This window comes from Styela clava, chromosome 9, assembly GCF_964204865.1.
Source record: "Styela clava chromosome 9, kaStyClav1.hap1.2, whole genome shotgun sequence".
NCBI lineage: Eukaryota > Metazoa > Chordata > Ascidiacea > Stolidobranchia > Styelidae > Styela > Styela clava.
This window is the reverse complement of record NC_135258.1, coordinates 11,971,931-11,995,212: the sequence shown is the minus strand read 5'-3', so window position 1 is coordinate 11,995,212 and position 23,282 is coordinate 11,971,931. Positions and strand designations below refer to the sequence as shown.

Sequence of the window (23,282 nt, the reverse complement as noted above, 5' to 3'; positions counted from 1 at the left end):
AAACAACGGATTCTTGGTGATGTTAGTTCGAAGTAGACCGAGACAGATTCCAAGTTTGATTGCTTGGCCAAGTGAATGTGGCGTGTGTGTCTGGTAAGAGGATTATTCAAAATATATTATTATTATTAATATAGAAGAGTCGCCACGAGAAATAGCAATTAATTTCAACTAGAATAGAATTTTGACCAATACTAATAGCTTGAGACATAGTTAGACATGTGTCAACTTTATATGGTACAAAACGCCTTTTGTAAGACGCCAAAAAATCTGCACAGCGTCATATAGGAAAAAGACCTTGAAATTACATCTAACATTGGAAAAAACTTGCTGACATGTTCGAATTCTTCGATGTACCGACAAATGGTTATTTTTAAGGTGGAAGGTCATGAATCTATCTATCTTTAAACATAGAGTGCCAAATTGATCATTGCCAATGCATGCAATCACTTATCCCTAGGTATTATTACTCGTATATGCTATACGTAATTCAGAATGACCCTACCTGTTCAAACTCAATTCAAATAAATTGTTTTTACAATTATTTCAATCTTGCATTTGAAATTCGATGTTATGGCACAGCGACACAATCAAAGTTATTTCGTATAACTCGCTAAATTGTAAACTATAATGTAATGCTTTGCATTGTTAGTATTCTATTAAGGTCTTTAAAGTCTATTCATTCATAATGCAGGCGGACGTGATTGTACTCTATGAATCCGGGCACACAATGGAACAAAAAGTACTTCCGTGAATATTGAAGCGCATTAAAACTATCTGGGTTCGTGCACTCAGGACTGTCTGCTAACGAACTGATCAATTGGCGATCAAACAATATGGATTCTAGTGAGTATTTCACAAGTATGTTGTACCGCAAAATATATATATTCACTATGGTGATTATAATTCTAAGCAGTGACACGTTATATCTGCTTAATAATTGTCATTTCCGGTCACACGGCAAAATGAAACTCTCAGATATTCTAGGCCACAACTTTATTATATATAAATTTTTATAACTCGTACTCTGGCAATCGTTTCAATACTGCAGTATGAGATTTAATTCAAGTACAAGCTGGAGTATTTTAAATGTGTGCAATATCTTGGAAGGTCCGGGACTCAATTATATATAAAGTCTAAGTTACCAAAAAAATTTTCGTTGTTTCGATCTTTAATTCTAATTTTAAAACTGACTTCAATTCTGTTTTAATTATACGGTATTTGATTTCAATTTATTATTTCTTACGTGAATATTACAAAATTTATACGAAAGTTAGTATTTACGAATTCAGCGCATCTTAAAATAATACATCCCGACAGGAATATTCTCAGAACGCATAAAAGTATTTTCTGTCATTCATTTTTTCGATCAAAAATATTCTGGAATTTTCAAAATTAATTGTTAAACCTGTCTGACAAACTCTACCACGAAAATACTGTATTGTACTCTTAATTCTCGCGAGTGCCTTTTTTTCAACGTAACTTTGAAAAATAATTGGGATACGAAATTATCAATTTGTATAAAGAGATACTTGAAGTAATCTTCCATTTTCCATTATAACATTTCAAATTATCATCTTTTTGTAATTATCAGATATAATAATCCGTCTTAAGATTCTTCAGAGATTATTGCAAGATAATATTGTTTATTTTAAATCATTGAGTATGTGTGCGATCGAATAGACCACAAAACATGTATAAAAATATTTTTAAATTTGCGTATACAATAGCTGAGTATGAGTAAACTTTTGACATGAAACATTTGGGTGTATGTGCAGCAATGATTATGATTGCGCCCACAAGTTAAATTTCAATTGTTTTTCAAGTGTTGTTCAAAGACTATTCCCTAAAATTAGTTTCGTGAGTGACTGTATTCGGACTGGCGTCTTATTCCGATAGTTTCAGGAATGCAGATATGTTTGTTGAAAACTATTATAAGCATAACAAGGAAGACAAAATGAATTTATATATAAATATCCATTATAATATTCAATATAATTCATAATGAGCAATTTGATGCTAGAATCATCAAATGAAATTTGAACATTTGTTATGTTTAATTACTGAAAACATCTACTATTACATTCACGTTCCGGAATATGGCACTGGAAGAATTCACTGTCTTTCAAACTCTTCTTTAATTAGTCGAATGAATTGAATCAGCGAATTTTTTCGTGCCATTCACTGGAATTTGAACTATCAGCAATAAATGATGTTTGTAGTTTTTGTAATATATTCCAAAAACACCCAAAGTCGTCATCTATATATAGTGGAGATTTGTGATTATTTGTTCGATATTTGATAAAACACTAATCTAATGATAAATAGAAAAACACGATAAGAAATCACCCATCCCTTTGAACTCGTAAAAATGTTTTGTAACCCATACACTAAGTGTGGAGAAAATTTTCAATTTGTAACTAAATTTTTACATCAACTGACCTTGGTTTTGTGTTACTGTAAGAATTTTGTTAATGGGTGATATAAAAAGCCCTCGCCGCCAAAATTGAGCTTTTAGCTTTGTGAATTCAAAAGTTGCACTCACCTATCTATACCTAGTTATACTAGCAAACACAAAAGTTATACTAGTTAACACAAAACCGATCGACTCGTGTTTATATTTCAATTGTATATAAATATCCAGAATATTGACATATTTTTAAAAATACCAAAGAACTCTTTCGACGTAATGCGCATATATTTAAGTTTCTTTCGACATATTTCAACGCATTCTTTTTGTTGCGTGCACTTCTAGGTTTTTAAAATTATCATTATAAAAATACATATCATTACAATGATAACTTTGAAAAGATCATCGCTATGGCGCTTTCATTACTACTGCTTACTGTTGTGCATGTGTATATATGATAACATCTGATTTCAGTATATTTATTCATGTGTCATGGCCAATCTTTCTGGCAGGCCTCAATGCAGTATACAGATGAATTTATTTAAAACGCTGTATATCCGCCCATACTCTTTACTGCGTGTATTGAAATTTCGTGCTACTGCACTCACCATGGTACTTATGAAAAAGATACATTCGGATGCAACAGCCGGATTGCGAAACGATATATGGCGCTCAGCATCGCAGCAAGTTCGTTTTAAATGCATGGAAAATGGGGGCGACATGTTGCGGAGCCCCAAATCAGAATAGGAGCCCATGAAATATGCATGAGAGTGGGAGAGCGTACGAATATCAAATTTTTCTATAGTCATGATTGTCCGGGCTTGAAATAAACCTTGATTGATACATTATATAAGAAGTGGTTTGGGAGATCCATATATTGTTTTCGTTTTTTATGACGTAGCCCTTTATTTTCGTTCTGACTAGCTCTATTCCTCTTTCCGATTCAGGTTTCATTTTACAGAGAATTGAAAAGAAAAGCGCAAATATATCTTACATTTTCACTCTTTCTCTTGCACAAGAATTTACTAAAAGATGAACGGAGGAGAATGACGGATTGGACGACCTTTGATCAGAAATTTGCAGCAGCCATGTCTTTTTTTGCGGCAAAGCAGCCTAGCGTAGTTTCACCACGCTGTGTTAGGTTGTGGTCTTGGGGTAAATACTTATATAATTTATATGTTTGAGAATGATAAATTTACTTGATTTGCTCTCGAAAAATTATAAAATAAGTTATTGTCAGAAGAGCGTATTCTATCTAATCACACGAAGAAGAATTAACAATTGAAGGAACAATTTTCTTTCACAGCATTTGAGAAAATTTGATACAGCAGTTGACCAATTCCCTCAGTCAAGACACCATATCTACGAGTCATCCTTTTGCATGTAGGTTTGTTTGGAACCAGGCAGTGAGAAAACAACTAATATTAATTATATTTAAACAAAAATCAATGAACATAGTTTTAATATGATATTTAAGATTCCTTCATAAAAAGATAACATATGCAAAATTTCCAAGACCTTTTTCATAGTTTCGCATGTATGTATAAAAATATTCATATGTAGAAATATTTGTGTTTCGATTGGTCAGCGGAAAAGCGCAGCGGAAGCCGTCATTTTAAAACTGTAATTATGAAACTAACGATATAATTTATTCTTTTCAAAATATAATTTGCATTTTAGTTTGACGTGGAAAATAGGTATGTGGGTCTCAACTACTCTACGTTTCAATTAACAAATCCTACTAAATATGTTTATTTTGCAAGATAATTGTGATCCCTAGATAAGTGCGACGTATAATTGACCCTTCAATTAAATATTGTGAAGCTTCTAATATCTCTTATATGGATCTTTACGCCGGGCTTTCTTTGAGGACTTTATCTTCATAAAAATCCCTACTTAAAGAGACAAAAATCGAGATAATCCTCCGAATGTCCAATTAGGGCACGTGTCATTGATGTATAATTTGTGTACTAAACACATATCATGCACTTATCTCTGAGATATATAAGTCTTTGTAAATCTTCGATCCAACATCAGTTACCAGGTTCACCTCTACCTTACTCACCTCATGTGAAGACTCGATCGGAAAATGCGAATGCTCCATACGAAGTAAGTAAATTTTTGTATTGACATAAAAAAAAATATTGTAAAAAGGGGGTTTCTATCATGTCGAAATGACTTTAAATATTTTATCGCTTCTTTGTGATTATTCTTTCTTATGAATTTTGGCTTTGATGCGTAATAACCGAGCATAAAATTCAAGTCCGTCTTCAAATTTAAATCCGCAAATATGAATTTTCAGTTTAATACACAAGGGAACTGAGTAATTAATGTGCATTTCCGTATATGTCAAATAATTTTATAATCCGTGGTTTCATTTCGACCGGCGCACCAGAAAAAGATTTTTGTTTAAATTTCATCAATTCTTTGGACGGTTCTGTCACAAAAAATAATTCATTTGCGCTGTAAGTTTTATCTGATTAATTGATATTCGAACAAACATGATACAACTTTATTTAGTGGGCCAAGCTTGTTCGCGAAATACGCTTCGTAACGATTAAATAAAAGAATGTCTCCAAGACAATCGCAACATAAGGCGAGGCGTTAGTGCAGTTGAGTCACTCGTTCGATTTAATTAAAATATGTCGCTAAACGTACATGTCCAGTTTACAATCCATACAGCAGTCTATTAGGTTGTTTAAATGCAATTTATTTCAGCTTCTCTGAGGACAATCGCGACCCGGGTCGATTTTCCACGTCGAATATTTTCGCTGCGCGTGCGACGTCCCTATGCAACGTGCTTATCGATCAAAGTGTAGTTATAACCCCTTTCCCACCACCCGTATATTTCCTAGACATCACATAAAGCATATGTCGAGTAAAGGTTAATGATGCCCACCGATCGCAAACTTTACAATAAAATGAATATATTATTCGCTTCGTTAGAGAGTGACCAACAGCTGTGCGCCTCCGCAAAGGTCCAGATGGGGTCTCACGGCTTTCGCTCAAATTGAAAAAAGTAGCCTCCCCTGAAACACAATATTGGGTCTTCAATTATTAATGTTGTCGATTGCAACCCTTCTGTCGCGGTCTTCTCGTCCCATCTAATCCCAGCTGCATTTGCTCGATGCGAAGTACCGATGCAGCAGCAGTGTGCATAGTAATTAAAATAAAGGGAAAGAAACAGCCGACATTTGGTAATAGCAATAGCTCGAATAGCCCAAAGCTTTTTATTCCACATTTTGTGAGTTTGATGAAGGAAGAGGAAGAACTGTTATGCAATTCATACGCAGATACTATTTCACACACGCAATGCATCGTTTTCCGGCATCGGTAGTTAAAACTTACCATACGCTGGCAATGGCATTAGAAATTTTTAAAAGCGTTTATTCTAATCTGTATAGAATATATCACGAGAGGCAGAAGTGAAGATCGTCAAGACCATTTAAAAGAACCGAAGTTGGGCTCGTGCTTTGTCAAATTAACAAGAACTGTGAGTATGCTTTGAGTGAATTTTAGGAAAAAAAAATACCATAATAGCCTAATGACTTGATTTTTTGATGGCTTGTACTAAACTGTAGTATGATCAAATAAATTATTGCCGATTGCATAATGAAATATGAGGTTCAGAATATGTATTTTGTAGTTTTGAATTAGACTCTGTCATGTATATTTCTTCGAAATTTTATAACGTTTAGGCTGTTTCTGTTGTTGTAAGCACATGCACAACAGCGAACGGACACAGCGACATACTGATTTGTAGATTATGAAATCGGCTTTATTGGAAGAGATTTTATGGTATACCAAATTCAATGCAAATTTTTGTACCCTGAATTACTAATCTCAGCTATGTGTTTTGAAATTTGCATTATTTGCTCATGCCTTTAAACAACGCAAACCATTTTCATACCGACATTGCGTGGGCTATAGAATACCGGAACTGCGTTCTGGTGACATTTTTATAATATATGTGGGAGGAGGTTATCATTGAGCAAATGGGCATTTTCAGGTCCATTTAATAAATTAAATCACCTCGTTTTTGTCAACAATCAAGTCATAATATATGTTGCACTTTAAATATATTCCATTATTATCCAATTTTGGCAAATGCGATACAAAGGGACAATTCTGGCGAATCCGCTTTGTCAAATCTGGCATCGTCATTAGTGAATCGGTGCCACAAGATTGCGTAACTTTGGCAAATTTCAATATTTTTTGCTTTAGGCTAGTGATATGTTCCTATTTTTGTCAATATTTCGAACATATTTGTGATTTTGGACTGACAAAAAACTCAAGTTTTGCGACATATTACGTTGAAAGACAGGAAAACAAAATGGCCGACATTTGAACGTGATTTAGTCGATTCCTCCCGAGACACGATCGATTCGGTGCGAGATTGTCGTCTGCTATTCTGATGCAATTGAAAATTGTTACGTTTCATTTACTAAACTCAAAAATATTATCCAAAAACAGTTCATTTTGAAGCCGATGTTAACTTTTGAAAAAAGTTAAATTAAAAGGGTAGGGGCGGTAAATTTAAACGTTCAAAATCTTCGTTTGATATCAGACAACCAGTATTAAATCTTGCATGTCTCTTATCGCGGCATGTTATGTATGAATTTAACAAAAAATGGAATAAGTAATGAATGAAATATAGAACATAGTATGCTTCTCACTTATCCAATAATACAATGATATCGAGATCCATTTCTCACCGACTGGTTAACGCTAAAGTGATTCAGATTTTTGAATATATACGGAAGCGTTGCATCCGTCGCACTTTCGGAGATTGTTTTGTTATGTTCCCATTGAATTTTTACATCAAGATTCACGCTATTCGATGATAGGCCGTAAAAAGTAGCAGGGAACACTCGTGACTGAAACGGTAAATGTTATGATTGCATTTCATGATTAAGTTATACACTATGATTCAAAGATTTTTCGGTTTATATATTGATATATAGATACCGGTAGAGGTGACAAAATTTCTTTGATCTTCCTGTATCCCACCAGTGTTATAATAGTAGTGTAAAACCGTTTGAAAGTGTACATATATAAATACATATAAACCAATATTCAAAATTTAACAGGTGTATTTGTCAATTTATTTTAAAATATTAGCGAAAAATTGTATATTTATCTCATATAAATTTTTGTATAAGGAATAATTCACATTCGAATGATGTAATAGTATCAAATCGTGTTATGACTTTGTAACAAATTATTCTGGAACAATTAAGGTACGAGGTGAGGCCAATATTGCCGTCGAATAACAAATAAAATACCGTGGCATCATATTGTCGACCTCTATTGATGCCACGTTGATAAAATGCATTCAAATAAGTTTTTATTGAGACGCTACAATCATATAATCAAAATCTCCTCTCTGATATATATTAACGATCTTTATTTGAATATATTGGTGCATTGAAATTTTATATTACGCAACATTTTGACAGTGCGCATTCGGTGGTGTATATATACTGTATAAGCTCAATTGAAATAATAAATTTGTGCCTTTTGTTTTGCCATGCTTCGCAAAAATCAAAGTATTGTGATGTTTGAAGATTCTGTGTTTAATTGTTATTAAATCTGAGCTTCTAATAAATACACACTAGGCTTTACATATCGGTGCTTGAATAATTTTATACTTATACTTTTTGAATCAAGTGACATAATTTGTTTACCCCTATTTAGTCAACCCATATCAATCGGGGTCATCAATGGACGAGGAAGTGCGAATGCGGAAGAGGAAAATATTACATGCGATGCTGCAGGTATTTGGTAATTACAAAAGCACTATTACTATTATAAATTGCATATACGGCCGCAGGTAGGCTTGAGTTATAACATACAATATCCACGGTGTATGATAAGCATTAGGCATCTCACCTAAAATACATATAACAATAGTTTCATCAGGTTTTCCAGTCACCTGTACGAACAGCCGTAATATCGCTCTCTAGTTTGCCTATGTCGGTAATATTCTATTTCACTGTGCGTCACCGGTATGGTTTCCCTGTTCTAGAGGTGGATTTGCGTACATGCATGCAATGTTGACGTGAACAAAGAATTATATAAACAGGGAAGGATGTGTGCTCTCTCCTGCCTACCACCTATTGCAATTAACATTAAACAGCCAAGCAGAGATTAGAGATTTGTCGTACAATATGCAGCAAACAATAGAGAAGAATATCTTAGATTGGTGAATGTTATAGATTTCGAAATAAGGTCAGGGCGAGATAAGTGAAGGAAGATTGATTTTTCTATACCAGGTTACCGAATGTGCTATCGAATTCTTTGCAGGGCGGTATGGATTCGAAAATGATCTCATTGTGCTGGATAACATTGGTAAAAAAAATATAAAAGAATAATTTGTTCACGGTGGGTGCACAATTTTTTTTTAGTATTTCCGAGCAGAATATGCAAATTTTTGAAATATATATCAGATTTTATTGAAAACTATCTTTTGTGAGAACAACTTATTTAATGTCTAGTGCTCCGAGCTCTCTGGCAAACAAAGATGTATTCTGATTGAGAACAGCTGTAAAACCTTTGGTTATCGGTTAGAGTAGTTTTCTTTTACAGCACATCAACTCAATCATATCATATTAGTAGCGTTCCGTTTGGCACTAGCACATTATTGATATATTTGCAGTTTGCTCAGCGGTGCCTGTGATGTACAAAAAATCAATTATGGGTCTGTGCCAAGTAGAAAGCTGCCAGTGATCACCAGTTTACATCTTATTTCAGCATGGGTAATGATATATATACTATTTTTATGGTTCCATTACATTTGAACCCACGTACATTTGAACCCATGACAATTGCACCTGTATGCTATTGCACCTATGAAATTTTTTTTGTTCCACGGATAGTTAAACCCACACTAACCCTAACCCATGGGTTTTAGCACCCGCATATAGATTGAACCCGTGGATATACGCATGGGTTCAAATGTACATGGGTTCAAATGTACGGTCACCTATTTTTATACACTCCAAAGTTGAAGGAACCATCAAACGAGGAATGGTTCTTGGCAAAATATAGAACTCACATTGGATATATTTATATAAATATGGTTGAACCAGTGGTCCTAATCTTGCCAAACACTATGTCCTCGTCCTGTCTTCATGAGCCAGATGCCTATCTATAGTCGGTTGTTAGAATAATGAGGGTAAGTTGAGGGTTTTGCTGTATGCTGCTTCGCCCAATTTTTTCGAATACTGAATACGTACGTCAGTTAAATCAAGTTTCGATTATTATTAAATATGATCATGTAAAAGGTCATTAGGCTGTATTCTCCCTTCAACTTGCCGCAGTTGTACGCATTGTCAGTACAGCAATAGAAATGGTGTTATTTGTATTGTATAGTGTTGTATAGTATCAATATATGATTTTATTTGCGAACCTCTCTGAACAAAAAATCATCGTTGACAGTTCTGATCATTTTTTCCAGCATTTTTTCTAGTTGTAAAATAAGAATTTCTGAGGTATTGCGGACTCTACTATACCGTATATATATTATAATTTTGTGTAAATCCCCCTTTGAAATTAACATGTGGAGATTTCCATAGGAAGTCGGAGTGGGTGTCGATCGGGTAATTTCTGACAAGCTCAGTGGCAACGCCAATGTTGGCTTGATGAATGAATATTTTTTTAACAATAAAATCACAAGACTTTTTTCCGATACAGAAAAATTTTCATAATACTCATTCATATTATATTTTGTGAGCGTTTCCACATTCTATTTGACATGCCTTAGATACCAACGTTGCAGCCCACGTCTGTTACAACCTATTTTGGCATGCTATCTCGGTCGTATAGTAAACTGTCACATTTGAAAAATAATGGATTTGCTGATTTGATAAAATTGCTTGCTAATTAGGTTAATATTTCAAAACCAATCCCATTCTACCTAAAAATTGAGGTGAATTATTTGAATACTGGAATACTGCCGATCTTTCATGAAAATATTCGACTATCGGTATAAAGTATAGGGAATATTTTAAGCTCTCATTTCTTCTCAGTAGATCAAGATGTGGTGGCGTAATTCTACCAAAAATGTCTGAAGATTTTTACAAACATTTTTCATAAATGGTAGAAGATAATATGCAAACCCTAAAATGATTTGAAAATCGGTAAGATTCAACGGGTGCAATTCAAGAGTTCAAAAAAGAGAAAGGGGTCTGTTTATGTTGTAGTTAATTATATTTTTCTGCTCAATTTTCTTAAGTTATCGCATGTATTTACTCGCCACATACATTTTTAAATGAGTGCATAACGCCATCAGTTCAGACGCCTTCAAATTCTATATATATATATATTTCTCACTCCCAGATGCCCCGCTGTCACCATATACATTAAAATGATGAAAATGAAGGGGTTTCATCCTTTATAAATATGTGTGGTCAGTACCGCGTAGGGAATTGAAACATATCGACCATTTTTAGTGTCATTTCGTAACCTTTAGTCTGTGGTTTTGTCCATTGGCAAGGTTGGTTAAACAATTTTGAGAGTAGAAAATCTCGTTTAACGCTTCTCGCCAATTACAAATACGCATTTCTAGCTACATTCTTTTAAAGGTCATATATACCCACAAGCCTACTTGCTGGTTGAGCGAAATCACAAATTTTGTGGGTCAAAGTTCAATTTTTTGCCCCAAATAAAGCTGTCAATGGTATTTATATTTCGGTCAAAAAGGGGGAAAATTGGTTATAATTGGTTGAAAGTGCAATTGTTTTATAAGTAACATCTGTTTGAAGCAGGAAACGGTGGAAATGACAAGTGAAACGCTTTTAAGTAACAGTTTGCACAAGCCAGGAAACGATGGAAGGACGTGAAAAAACAAACATTGTTTTGTTATTTCATATTATATACAGCTATACCTATTGTCTATTCTTTTACTTATTGGTATAAAGGTCTTTATTCATACTTCCACAAATTTTATTCTGTAACAGGTTGAACTGTTTATTGCGTTTCAAAAAAGAGTTTGTGAAACATTGTGAAGAAATACATCTATAGAACAAAGTATAAGTAGTCTATGCCCTACTTTTGTACTCCTGTATCCTTGCAGTCAGAGCATACAGACCAACACAGAGAAGAAAAGAAGTCAAATGTACCCTAATTGACTATATTTTATTATGTTGCATATCTACACGCATAAAGATATCCGTCAAGTTTATATGACATTCCATACATAACGCATTAAATTGAGATTCAAACAATGTTGAGGTTTTTTGGTTTGTGGAATTTAATGAAAATATTCAATAAAAATTGAAATGACTTTAACTGTTTCCAATTTGTCACTAAATGAATGGAATTAAGAGTGAAAACGTAGGTTTTTATAGACTAGTGAAACTCCAATTTAAAATTGTTCACTGGCCTGGATTATTTCGGAACACTGTCCCCTCAGCGAACGGTTGTCTGACAACAAGATATAAAAAAAAATATGTATATATATATATAAGATTATTCAGGTCCTGGTTGAGATCGCCAGGCGTCAGCTTGAGTCAACACTCACTAGCTAGACTGACTTATCGCGACTCGAAATTCGCTATCAGGGTTCTTACAAGAGGCTGGTGATCGTAAAGCAACATGGCGATTTCATTCCGGGTAGGATAGTATTGCAATACCGTACAATGTGAACCCGCGTTACTTTCGTTTAAATATTTTCTTTATGAATTTTTAATGGGAAGTAAGCAGGACCACATTTTCAAAAGAGAAAATAAAATAACGTGATGTTTCGTGTTTAATAGAAGAGAAAGAGGCGATTCACAGACAGATAGACAGAACAGGTGTTCTGCCGGATCTGTCGTTCAACTTATTTCTCATTTGAATTATTCAGTATAACTTAAAACGGGAACCGCACCGGAAATCACCACCCATTCAAAATTTCTGTTTGTCTGTGGGAAAATAAGCGACATAAACTGTGGGTATCATTGTCGTTAACTTTTACTCGAAACCAGATCTGCCACAAATCCTATTTCTAAAAATATGTGACACGGAAAACGTATTTTTGTGGTCAATAAACTTCATAAGAAAAAAATTGGTAAAGTAAAATGATTTATTCCTATGAGTTCTACAACATTTCTAGTTACCAAAATTTTAATCGGGCTTTCCAATATTGTTACCGTTAATAGTACACGAGCGCGAAATCTGGGCATCAAATTATTTATTTTTATGTTGAACTGCACCTAAAGCTGTATACCACCCATGATTACTAAGACAAAAAAAATAAAGAATATGTTGTACTTCCTCGACTGGCGATATTATACGTCGACGTGCCACGGATTGCCCACTCTAATATGGGTGGCAAATATTCAGCACGTAATTATTGCAGTCTGTGTTGCAGCTACACAGTCTACATAACGATGCTCTTTCCTGGGCAAACAAGTTGGCCATGCATTGTTTTAATGTTAACTTTAAGAAATGTCACCTAAAACTGATCATCACACTCCCACCATAAAGCAGATATACGAAGTGAAATTCCCAATACAGATCTTATAAAAAAAAGAGACCTGACAACTTGAATAGGCCGCCAACTAACTTGCTTGTGCTCTCATCGAATTCAGCTTACCATAATAGGTACTCAGTCATAACATACATGATATAAAGTATATTAATGCTCCATTTAAAACAACGTCATTGGTGTCACAATACCAAAATGGGTGAAAAAACAGGAGAAACACAAATGTATACAAGATAAATGAAACTGATGAAACGCTTGTGAATACAGAAACTATAACTTGGTACTTTAACATTAGAACAATACAAGAAACAGCATAAAAATACAGTAATCTGCTAGTTCTAAAAAAAACAGGTAAGAACTTACTCCAGCGAACTAAGGACTTCTACGCAAGGATTCCTCAATTGAACCATTTCGAAGTGGTTTGTGGCAGACCAGTGGGTTCCTGCTACTACACTTTTGATCAATTCTTGTGACTCTGCTTTGAGTGATTCTGCATGAAAAGGCGTCGCTGGATATTTTGTTTGGTCCTATATACTTTCACATAACTAACCGCATTGTGTATTATCATAGTGCAGGATTGTTTTTTCCAGACTTTTTCATATCATGTCAAGTAAAAGCAGCCCCTCATTGACCATGACTAGGATAGTCACTTTGGCAATTTTCAATATAGCTAAAATTATCCTAGGCGTCCTTCCGCAGCTTTGTGTCAACCATCCACCCTTAAAGAGCCTAGATTTACATCAGTAGGCGAGTCTTGTCCTGTATCAATCTCAATTTCATTATTGTGATCTAAACGATGTGTTGTGATTCTACGAACTGTTCCGCCTAAGTTGGCTCCCTGAAAAGCGATATGTTAAAGATAAAAAAGAGCTGGGCTTCTCGACATCGCAGGGTGGCATTTATATAATACCTGCTTGGTTACAACTTTCTTTATAATACATGTTATTGCATCAAAAACATTCAACTGGTTAACTATTCCCATACCCGATCTGGACCACAGAGGGCGTGGTTCATCAAATAATTACTCAATTTCTTCCCGTTTTCTCAGGACAATATGAAATCTTTACTTACACATTTGTAAAAAGCATAAGGCTTCTTGCCATGCTATTGTTCGAAATTAGGAATGCCAAGACATCGTATATTACAACAAATTGTAACCACAAATAGAGCACATTTGAAAATTCTTGATTTCGTATATCTGAATGAATCTTGAAATAGTGTTTCGTTGGTTTTCATTACATTGACATTTCCTAATCTTATGCATGATATCATAGGGGCTGTTAGCAGATTACAGTTGCATATCATGATTGCGAGTAGCATATCATACACAGAGAATCAAGTGAAAATAAAACACAAGATAAGAAAAAAACGTTAATCAAAGTAATATATATATAAAAAATGCTCAGGGCATCATTTGTATATAATCCCATGCATCGGGTCACAACTACATTTATCTCTGATATCTCATTAACCTTGCAGACATGGGTATTTCCCAGTCAGCAATCAAAAAATACTAGTCATTTTATGCATATTCTACAAGAGTGGTTTATTGAAACACAATGCAAAATCAAATTACCTGTATACTGTTGGCAATTTTTTCATATACAGAAACAGGAATTTGTACCATAGCTGAAATGAAAAAAGATGAAGGGTCGGTCATTCATTTATAATTCACATAAAACAACATGTACTGCTATGCCAACTAAAGGTTGGTTTGTAAAAACAAAATGACACTTACCAGTCGATCCATGCTCATCAACAGCATCAGCTGTCGTAGACAAAACAATCTGGCTATCTGAAGGTATCCCGGTGTTTTGCAATGTTGCCACAGCCTATGAAATATTATTAACGCTTTGTTTAAATGATTCAACTAGAAAAAATTATTTGATCAACTATACCAAATTCTGAATTGCTGAACATCAATCATTAAACTCAATCTATCAAAATTGGGCTATAGCAAAGAGTAAGGCTAGAAAATCATATTTAAAAAGTTGGCAGCAGAGAGCATAATCCCGCTAGACAAGACTTGTATTTTTTTGCTGATATAGACGCTCGACTTCATCTCATTTGAGCACTTTGGTGATGAAGGTAGCATACAAATCCAGCATTATTGATACAACAGACAAAGCTTAGGCAATTTGATCACAGCACATCTTGAAAAAATTAAGATGCAACATTCCAGAATCGAATCAATTTCAATATTTATCATTCATAAAGTATTTTCTATTGAGTGATTGGTTAAAATAAATTTTTTTTCTATTTTCATTTCAAGCTGCATACTTCGATCTATCCATGAATTCATCAGGCAGCAAGGCCTGTCTTACCTGTCCATTACTATCAAATGTTATTCCTATTGTATGAGATGTTTGTTGGGGTTGATGGTGATGATGGTGCTGATGTTCAACAATTGATTCCTTTGATATTGCATTGATTGTTGTATTGGTTTGATTGATTATCACCTGGAATCACAACTCAAAGATGAAACTTAAAGAATGTACAAAACCATGAAAGTTTTCTGATGCTAATGTAGTGTTGATACAGAAATAATTTGGTAAAATATAAAAGCTTCCTCTCTTTGATCATTTAAAATACATAACTAAACAATTACGACCCAAAAAAACTGACACGGAATAAAGATCATTGCAAATTTCCCTCGACAACATCACCGCAAGACAACTGGGATTGAACCAGAGACCTACCGACCTGCAGTCGAGTGCTCTACCACTGAGCTTATAGATATTGATAAGTTTGCCATTTGCATTTTCAGATTTATCACGCATAATTATTCTATACCTGATGTTGTTCTTGGTCAATTGTCAGTTGATTGATATTTCCAGGACTTTCTGCCACTGTACCAATACCAGATATTCCCTGTTGATTTTCGGGAGTACCGATTGACCACTGTCCATTACTGACCTAAAGTTTGACATAAATATGATAACATCAGAATTATTGATTCAATATCTCGTTTGAAAGTAGCAAATCGACTTTACGACTACTTACCTGGTGCATGGTCACAGCCAAAGGTCCTTCTGATCCATCCTGTGCAGTCAATGTTGCAACAGCTTGTCCTGTTTGATCTTGGGTTATTGTTGCTATTGTTTGGCCAGAATCAAGCTGAAATGAACAATTAATTAGCTGTTTAGCACTATTGAGTAAATTTTGACCCAGTTTTGTAAAAAGTAGTAAGTCATAAGCCATGGAACTCATCATACCATTATCCTATAGAAATGACCTATGTGGCTTGAAGCCATGATTCACTATCAGACTTTGCTAATGTACTTTCTGTGTTACAGTGTTAAGTTGAATAAATTAGCAACTTTCATTTAACATTTTATCAACGCTAATTTTTACAAAAAAATTCAAATCAATACAATAAAAACATTTAGTAATCAGGGCAAAATATTCATTTCAAACCTAATTTATACAATTTAGAGTGGCAATGACAAATTTCTAGCTGATTGAATAACAAATGCAATAATAATACCTGGACTAAAGATACTGATCCATCAGAATTCTGTACAGTTTGCACAAGAGTTGGAGGAGTCATGTTCATCTGAGCAGTATTATGTTGTTGTTGCTGTTGTCGAGCGGAAGCAACTCCACAAAATTTTTCTCTGAACAAAAGTATCAAAATCCAGTCAATATCAATACATTTATTTTACAGCCGCTGTTCATAAATTAAAATTTGAAAAACTCAAAATAGGGAAATCATTCGGCGCTCGAGAAGTATGTGTACCAATATAGAGGTAACTAATTTTGTTCGTCTATTTTACATCAAGTTGTGCAAGGGGACTGAAACTTATGAGCAAGGGCTAACACAGACAGTCACCGAACTCGTAATAGAACTAAAATAAGGAAAATCAGAATAAAATTATGACCTAACCCTGACCTGGTACACATACTACGGGAGTACTAATCATTCACCTGAGAACAAAGAGACATTTCTGAATATTAAGATATTAAATACACAACTCGTCAATGCCTAGACATTCATATTTAAATGACAGACACAATAAAACTCTTGCCGACAATATTTTTATAAAATCATACACCAGATTCATTCGATCTCCTTGGGAATTTTCACTCGGAAAACATTGAAGTAAATCATCTCTGCCATGATACTTGTAACAGTTTTTAACAATTTGTCGCAAAGCCGTTGTCCAAGACACCTACAAAAAGAAACAATAATATTCATGATGATGCTAGTACAATTTTAACATAAAAGGCTTGATGGTGCACAGTTCTTGGGGTGTTTGTGTAACTACGTTTCGCCAACACCCTAGATCAGTGGTTCTCAACCTTTTTTTCAGAGGCCCACTTTCGATGCACATGAAAGTTTGTGACTCATTAATTTTCTCATACATGGGGAAAATTTACAGGAAACACAAAAAAATTCTTTCACAAAGATAGACTTCCACTTTAATAATTGAAATGAGAATTACCAATCAGTAGACAGCATCATCATTCATTGCTACTACAATGAAAGTTTAACTGATTTATCAATATCTCGAGCAATTTTTAATAGGCCCCCTGAAAATGTTTCTGTGGCCCAGAACAGGGCCATGGCCCACTGGTTGAGAACCGGTGGGCAAATATCTAGAGTACAAACAAGCTTTGGTTACTGGTAAGTACAAAAGCCTTCTGATGGTTAGCCCTATTAAATCCATATAATTGTCTAGAGCTGTGTTCAAGAATAGATTTGGAACATCTTGTTAGATATAAGATAGATATCATTTTCAAAGTAATGCAAGCCTAATCCTTAATAAGAATAATCCAATCTTTGCCTAGAAATTTACCTTAAGTTTTTGGTCATCAGTGCGAACATCACGTCTCACATTTGCCCATGGAACATCCAGCGGCCACCATACAGGTCGTGTTGATTCCCTTCCCCAACCTGGTTTTCCTCTTCCAGTTGAATATTTTAACATCTCCGGAACAAACATACGAAGTTGAGCCTGAATACAACAAAAAAGTAATTGATAAAAGTAAGAACGATTATTTTGTAAACATAAACCGGAAAAACTAATGTTAATAGACACGAAGTGCATCTATGTATCGTTTTGTTAAATTGATGTTGTTTTTCTACTTCTTGTTGTTGTGAAAAAATTGTTTAACTTCAACTACTGGACCAATTGCTTTGAAATTTTCAGTGGTTGAAGATTGTTGTTATCAATAGAAAAACTTTAATTTATTCCAAAAATTTCTATGGTATTCGTTTTTCACTTCAAAGTTTTGTGTGACGACGCCACCAAATGTAAAACTCGCGCACCATGTGGCGGTTTTGCGATTACATTTAAGCAAACTAACGGTCAGCGAAGTCGTGAGTTTTTTGGAATACACCAATACTGTACAATATTCCAGACCACTTTGTCTTGGCCTTCGATCTACATATATTTAAAAAAGGAAATATTCTCAGTAGTCTTAAAGTATTTTTTTTAAAGGCAAACAAAGTCGTTATCTCTTTCACGTTTAAAATCGTTTTTGAATTAAGTGATGGAGGTTCACAACAATTACTGCTGTACCAGCTTGAGACATGGCAGCTGTACTCTATTTAAGTGAATATATCAGGAGATAAAGCTGTAACTGCGCATGAAAGTACAAAGCTTTCATTGACACCTAGGTGATCTGTCTTTTGATAAGGTGAGACAAAACAGACTAAAATTAGTTGAAAGGAATTCCAATACGTTCAAAAATGCTTCTTGCCTGATTCATCTTTTCCACAGGAGTAGGAATGCCATCAATGATTAGAGCAGGAAGTTCAAATTGATTTTCTGAATTTCTTCCAGCTGCTGCAGGAGCTTGCTCTTGTAAAACTCTTTCCAAATCACGAAGAATGAGATTCTGACAACTTCTCAACTAAATACATTAGGTTAGAAATTTAGAACTTCTTATGAAAATAAGATCGACATGGAAGATTACAAAAGAAGAACGTTCAAAATGAGCACAAAGAAATAAATTTTCAATAATCTGCAAAATTCAAAGTATTTTTTGGAGCGGTGAAAAAAAGTCTGAATAAAATTGAAAATAATAGTTTTCTAGATAACACCAGACTCTACCTTCTATTTTTTACAAACCAATAAGTGATTGATCCGATAAATAAAGGATAATGTACCAACAACAAAACAACTTGAAAAAAATCTTTAGGTCAATTTCTCTTTATTTGAATCGAATGAAAATCACGAGAAAAATATCACAGCAATGTGGGCACGGTGGGCTGGTTGGCAGGATGGTTAAGGCATTAGACTTAACTATGATGGCATCACAGGTTAAACCACCTTACCCAGGGTGTAATAAATTGGGTAGGCAAAGCCGAAAAAAAAAGTATAAGCTATAGTAGCTTCTTACCTAGTAGTGGCCACTTTTTCAGAGCCTTGTTCAGAGTGGAAGACATATAAAAAAAGTGAACTTTTCATCCCTGAACTAGTATGTCATACACTAAAAAAGGATATGACAAAAAAATATTTTTACCACTTGATCCAGAGGTGATGCGCCAAATACTTTAAAACTGGGGTTATCTTTTCCAGGTGAAACACACAATAACACTGCTTGTTGTCCACATCTTGTGCAGAATTCATGCATTGTATGCTTCAATTTTCTGTTATGGAAATATATATTTAATCAAAACGAAGGCAAAACAACTTTATGTAAAACATTTTGTTAAAAAAAACATTGACTTTACTATATTCTTCGATGTATCATATTTGGAACCAAAAATTGGATCAGGGAAAGGTTAGATCAATAATATATAAAATTTTAATGAGAAATTCACTGCACTTTAGCTGTAATTGAATGAAATTGTGTAAAAAAAGACATAGTCCATCACCATGAATAAATTGAAAACAATAAGCTTCAGATTGAAAATTTCACACATTATAAATTATCTTATGCAAACCGATCAAAAGCCAAGAGTTCGATTTTATCATGCACTAGCTTACAATCCAATTGAAGATTAAACTACTAATGGATTTTTCATGAAAACTCTCGGATATATATTCGACCATTGTTCTAGTGGATAAAGACATGAAAAGTGAAACAAAATTTGTTCATTATGCAGTATCCAATGAATTTTTGGATGACTGAAATCGAATAATCAATATTTTCAAATATAGAATATGTTCTAAAATGGATTATGTTTAACGGAGATAGAACACATAAGAGTCATGCATACTGGATTCCTCTAAATTTGTAAATTGGACAGTTTTCAGAAATTAAATGAAGGCCCTTAAAGTCATAATGCAAGGCTTTCAATTACTCAAAATAATAATTATTCAAATGAAACAATTCAAATTATTCTAAAAATTAAAAATATCACAAAGTTTTGAATATTCGATTCGTGCGGACATTCCTGTATTGTCTGTACATAAAAAATATTACACACTATTATAACAAAAAACCTTGTCAGTCGTGTGTATTGTCGTTTACGTGTTGATGGATTAGTTTCAAACTTATATGGTCTCTGTCGTCGCCGTGCAGTAACAACTGCCGCAGCAGCAGCAAGGCCAGGAATTGTTCCAGCAGCTGTCAGAGAGTTTGTTATTTCATCCTGAAACAGATAAAACCTCTTTAATTTATAGGTGTACAATGTTACAGTTCACAATCAGACCCAACATTGTCAACTTATTCGAGCTGAAATTATAAGATATTAACTGAAATTGTGAATGTTTTGGTCAGATTACTTTACCAGACACTTGATATCATTGTGCCATTACTTGTTGTTACTTAGTAATTATTACATGTTTATGTGAGGGTGCTACTTTGGTAATGGTGTATTATAGTTTGTAACAGGCCTGGATAAAGGACCTGTATATGTGTATCTGCCTTGAGGGCAAATAAACTTTTCATGGTAGCAGAGGATGGTTACTGCTCTTTGAGATGGCTTCATCGGTAACAAGACAAAACCCTCCTAAACTTAAGGATGATATACCTTAGAGTGCATGGAGGAGAAAAGTTGAAATGTGGCAAATGGTCACACCTATACAGAAATATGCATACATTAAATTTCTAAGACTGATGAATACTTTTTTAATTTGATAAGAAAAAATAACAGCAGAAATATCTGTATAGACTGAATATGAACAAATGTTTTAATGTTCCTATAATTTGATAAACCTTTAGAAATATAAAATCAGTAGTCTAATAACCTCAATGGCACTATGCAAGAGATGAGCTCCACCGAACCCATCTTCATCACCAAGTGAATCATCATCTTCACTTAGGGGGCCTCCAAGTTCACCATCCGGTTCTAACATTTCTGTATCTTGTGGATGAGCCATCCCCGCAGCTATAGACACTGATATATGATGTCCTCCCAATTCATTGTTCATTTTTTCTGAATATACAATATAACAGATAGTTAATATAATACATCAAATCAGTTTTGATGCAATCCAGCAAAATTCAATTAAAATTACTGTATCGAATTAAATACTTTTTTCATTATGTAAAAAAAATGCTATACTAGTCGATATACAAGGCTGCTTCTACCCTTGGATCATAGACACCAGCTTATTTCAGTGAGAATGTATGTTCTAAATGAAATACGATAATGGGTTGTTGGATTACACATGACTTGATGGAATAGGGACAGAGACTTCAAAATTTGGACAGAATGGATTTTGAATATGTTGCATTTGAATATTCAAAAAACCTACATGTTTGCGAGGACTAATTAAACAAAACCACTCAGGTGACTTCCATCTGGATAGAATTCCCGTATTTATCTCATGGGAAGAAGCGTGCAGGGAAAGTCAATAAGATGGCTTGGGCATATGGCAAATCACCCATTTTGTTACTATGCATAAACTTGTTATGTCTGTATGTGAACCACCATGCGAACAAACAGTGCAGCAATCCTCTTCCTCATGGGATTAGAGCCGGTGAACTTGCACAAGTTCATTAGTGGTGCAATGGAAAGCAGCACAACATCTGATTATGATGCCAAAAACACGAACTACCACCTATTACCATCGGGTGATTTACGTATTACCAAAACATTCTGATGTGGTAAATTTATTTGAAAATTGCTAGCTTTTGTGGCGGTACACTCAAACTCAGCCCAAATGACTTAATGAACACTTGTAATGGCTGAATGACGTGCGTGCGACCATGTTGTGTCAAAACCTGTTTAAAATCATTTCATGATTGAGACCATTCCATCATTGACAAGTTTTAAAACACAGATACGCGTTGACATGTGTGTTAACGAAGTTGTACTGAGGAAAAATCATCATTTCCCGCATTTTTTTTAGATAGTCGGGTGATTTCCTTGCGCGGGCGCAGAGACAACAGATCGTTCTGAGCATGTCATGCGCCTGCGCAGTGGCGATGTTTATCACTAGAAAGATTGGTTGTCCTATTTTGGTGTTCAGCAACAGGCCGGAGCCTTCTAATCACATAGAACATAACAAGAGTTTAAAAAAAGTTACACATACCCGTAATTGATTCCGACGAAGCTCACCAAACGCACTGTAAAACTCTGTCAATCTTTTTCGCCTATAAAACAAGATGGCGCCCGATCTATGATTGGTGCAGAGTGCAGACGATGCGGTCGTCATATTTCAAGTCGTCATTGAAGCGTTCATACTCACGATAGTGGTTGAGATCAACTCGATTTGGCTGCTATGAAATGAAAATAAGCTCGCTTAATTGAAATGGTCTTATATGCGTTGTTATTGATATCAGTTCTAGGGAATGTTTTCGTCGCCTCAAGTCCGACCACAGAAAACTGCTGGGTTAACGAAACTTTTGAAGTTATTAAAGAATGTCGCCATTGTTCCACAAAAGAAACATCTGATTTAAAAGCTTGTGCGAATACGGGGTATATTGAGGAGTTGAAATGTAACAAGTCTGGTGATGTCATGCGCTCGTGCCCGACCCCAAGATCTGTTGAGGTGCTGAATTTCTGGAAATTTCAAATTGCTACATTTGTCGTCGGCGTAGTTTCTGTTGCTTTGGTAATATTGAGAATGAGAACCTTGGATCGTGAGTATGTGGACAGAATCAACAAGCAAATTTCATCATTATGAATTGGAAAAACTGCAAGCAGGAGAATTAAAAATTTCACAGAAGAATTGCTGAAGTATTGTCAATTTGACTAGAATTATTTGATGTAGAGTGAGTGAAGGCAGAGCAATGCTTATGAACTATTTCTAGGTGCTCTGTATAATTCAGACTGACAGAGGGGAATACTTTGCGATTTTTTTCCGCAAATTTCTCCTATGAATCAACTCAATCTGTCAATGCTTTGATTATTGTCATAAAGGGTGGAATGAGCCAACAGTTCTTCACTGACTCAAAGACTTTCTAAATAAAGTGGTACACAGAGAATGAGTTACTGTCTAACATGTCGAGTTGTAACGTAAATGGTTAGAAAGCCAGCAACAGGCTTGTTGATAGACACAT

The 23,282-nt window shown here is 34.6% G+C and overlaps 2 protein-coding genes across 3 annotated transcripts; one reads left to right on the top strand and one right to left on the bottom strand.

The window, feature by feature from the left end:
* The first annotated feature begins 3,453 nt into the window (after positions 1–3,453).
* On the top strand, positions 3,454–11,692 carry LOC120339277 (uncharacterized). The gene is made up of 5 exons (XM_039407368.2): positions 3,454–3,562; positions 4,445–4,516; positions 5,812–5,900; positions 8,105–8,191; positions 11,368–11,692. The coding sequence occupies exons 1-5, from the start codon at positions 3,454–3,456 to the stop codon at positions 11,413–11,415; spliced, it is 405 nt and encodes a 134-aa protein (XP_039263302.2). The 3' UTR covers positions 11,416–11,692.
* Positions 11,693–13,010: 1,318 nt separating this feature from the next.
* On the bottom strand, positions 13,011–22,521 carry LOC120340221 (nuclear respiratory factor 1-like). 2 transcript variants are annotated; one of them, XM_039408515.2, is made up of 14 exons: positions 22,313–22,521; positions 21,023–21,210; positions 20,276–20,424; positions 19,350–19,476; positions 18,585–18,737; positions 17,678–17,836; positions 16,932–17,050; positions 16,366–16,495; positions 15,882–15,995; positions 15,672–15,794; positions 15,203–15,337; positions 14,617–14,710; positions 14,455–14,507; positions 13,011–13,716 (listed from the first exon to the last, which is right to left on the bottom strand). In XM_039408515.2, the coding sequence occupies exons 2-14, from the start codon at positions 21,203–21,205 to the stop codon at positions 13,585–13,587; spliced, it is 1,671 nt and encodes a 556-aa protein (XP_039264449.1). In that variant the 5' UTR covers positions 21,206–21,210; positions 22,313–22,521; the 3' UTR covers positions 13,011–13,584. The 2 variants fall into 2 exon arrangements, with proteins under 2 accessions (XP_039264449.1, XP_039264450.1); XM_039408516.2 differs by lacking the exon at positions 22,313–22,521 and adding an exon at positions 22,002–22,232.
* Positions 22,522–23,282: the final 761 nt, after the last annotated feature.

Coding starts and splice junctions, on each gene's coding strand:
- LOC120339277 (XM_039407368.2), top strand. CDS start 3,454: ATGACGGATTGGACGACCTTTGATCAGAAATTTGCAGCAGCCATGTCT. Junction 4,517..5,811: donor ATGCGAATGCTCCATACGAA/GTAAGTAAATTT, acceptor TAATCTGTATAG/AATATATCACGAGAGGCAGA. Junction 5,901..8,104: donor TTGTCAAATTAACAAGAACT/GTGAGTATGCTT, acceptor ACCCCTATTTAG/TCAACCCATATCAATCGGGG.
- LOC120340221 (XM_039408515.2), bottom strand. CDS start 21,205: ATGAACAATGAATTGGGAGGACATCATATATCAGTGTCTATAGCTGCG. Junction 19,477..20,275: donor CAATACACACGACTGACAAG/GTTTTTTGTTAT, acceptor TTTCCATAACAG/AAAATTGAAGCATACAATGC. Junction 16,496..16,931: donor GGAGATCGAATGAATCTGGT/GTATGATTTTAT, acceptor ACTTTTGTTCAG/AGAAAAATTTTGTGGAGTTG.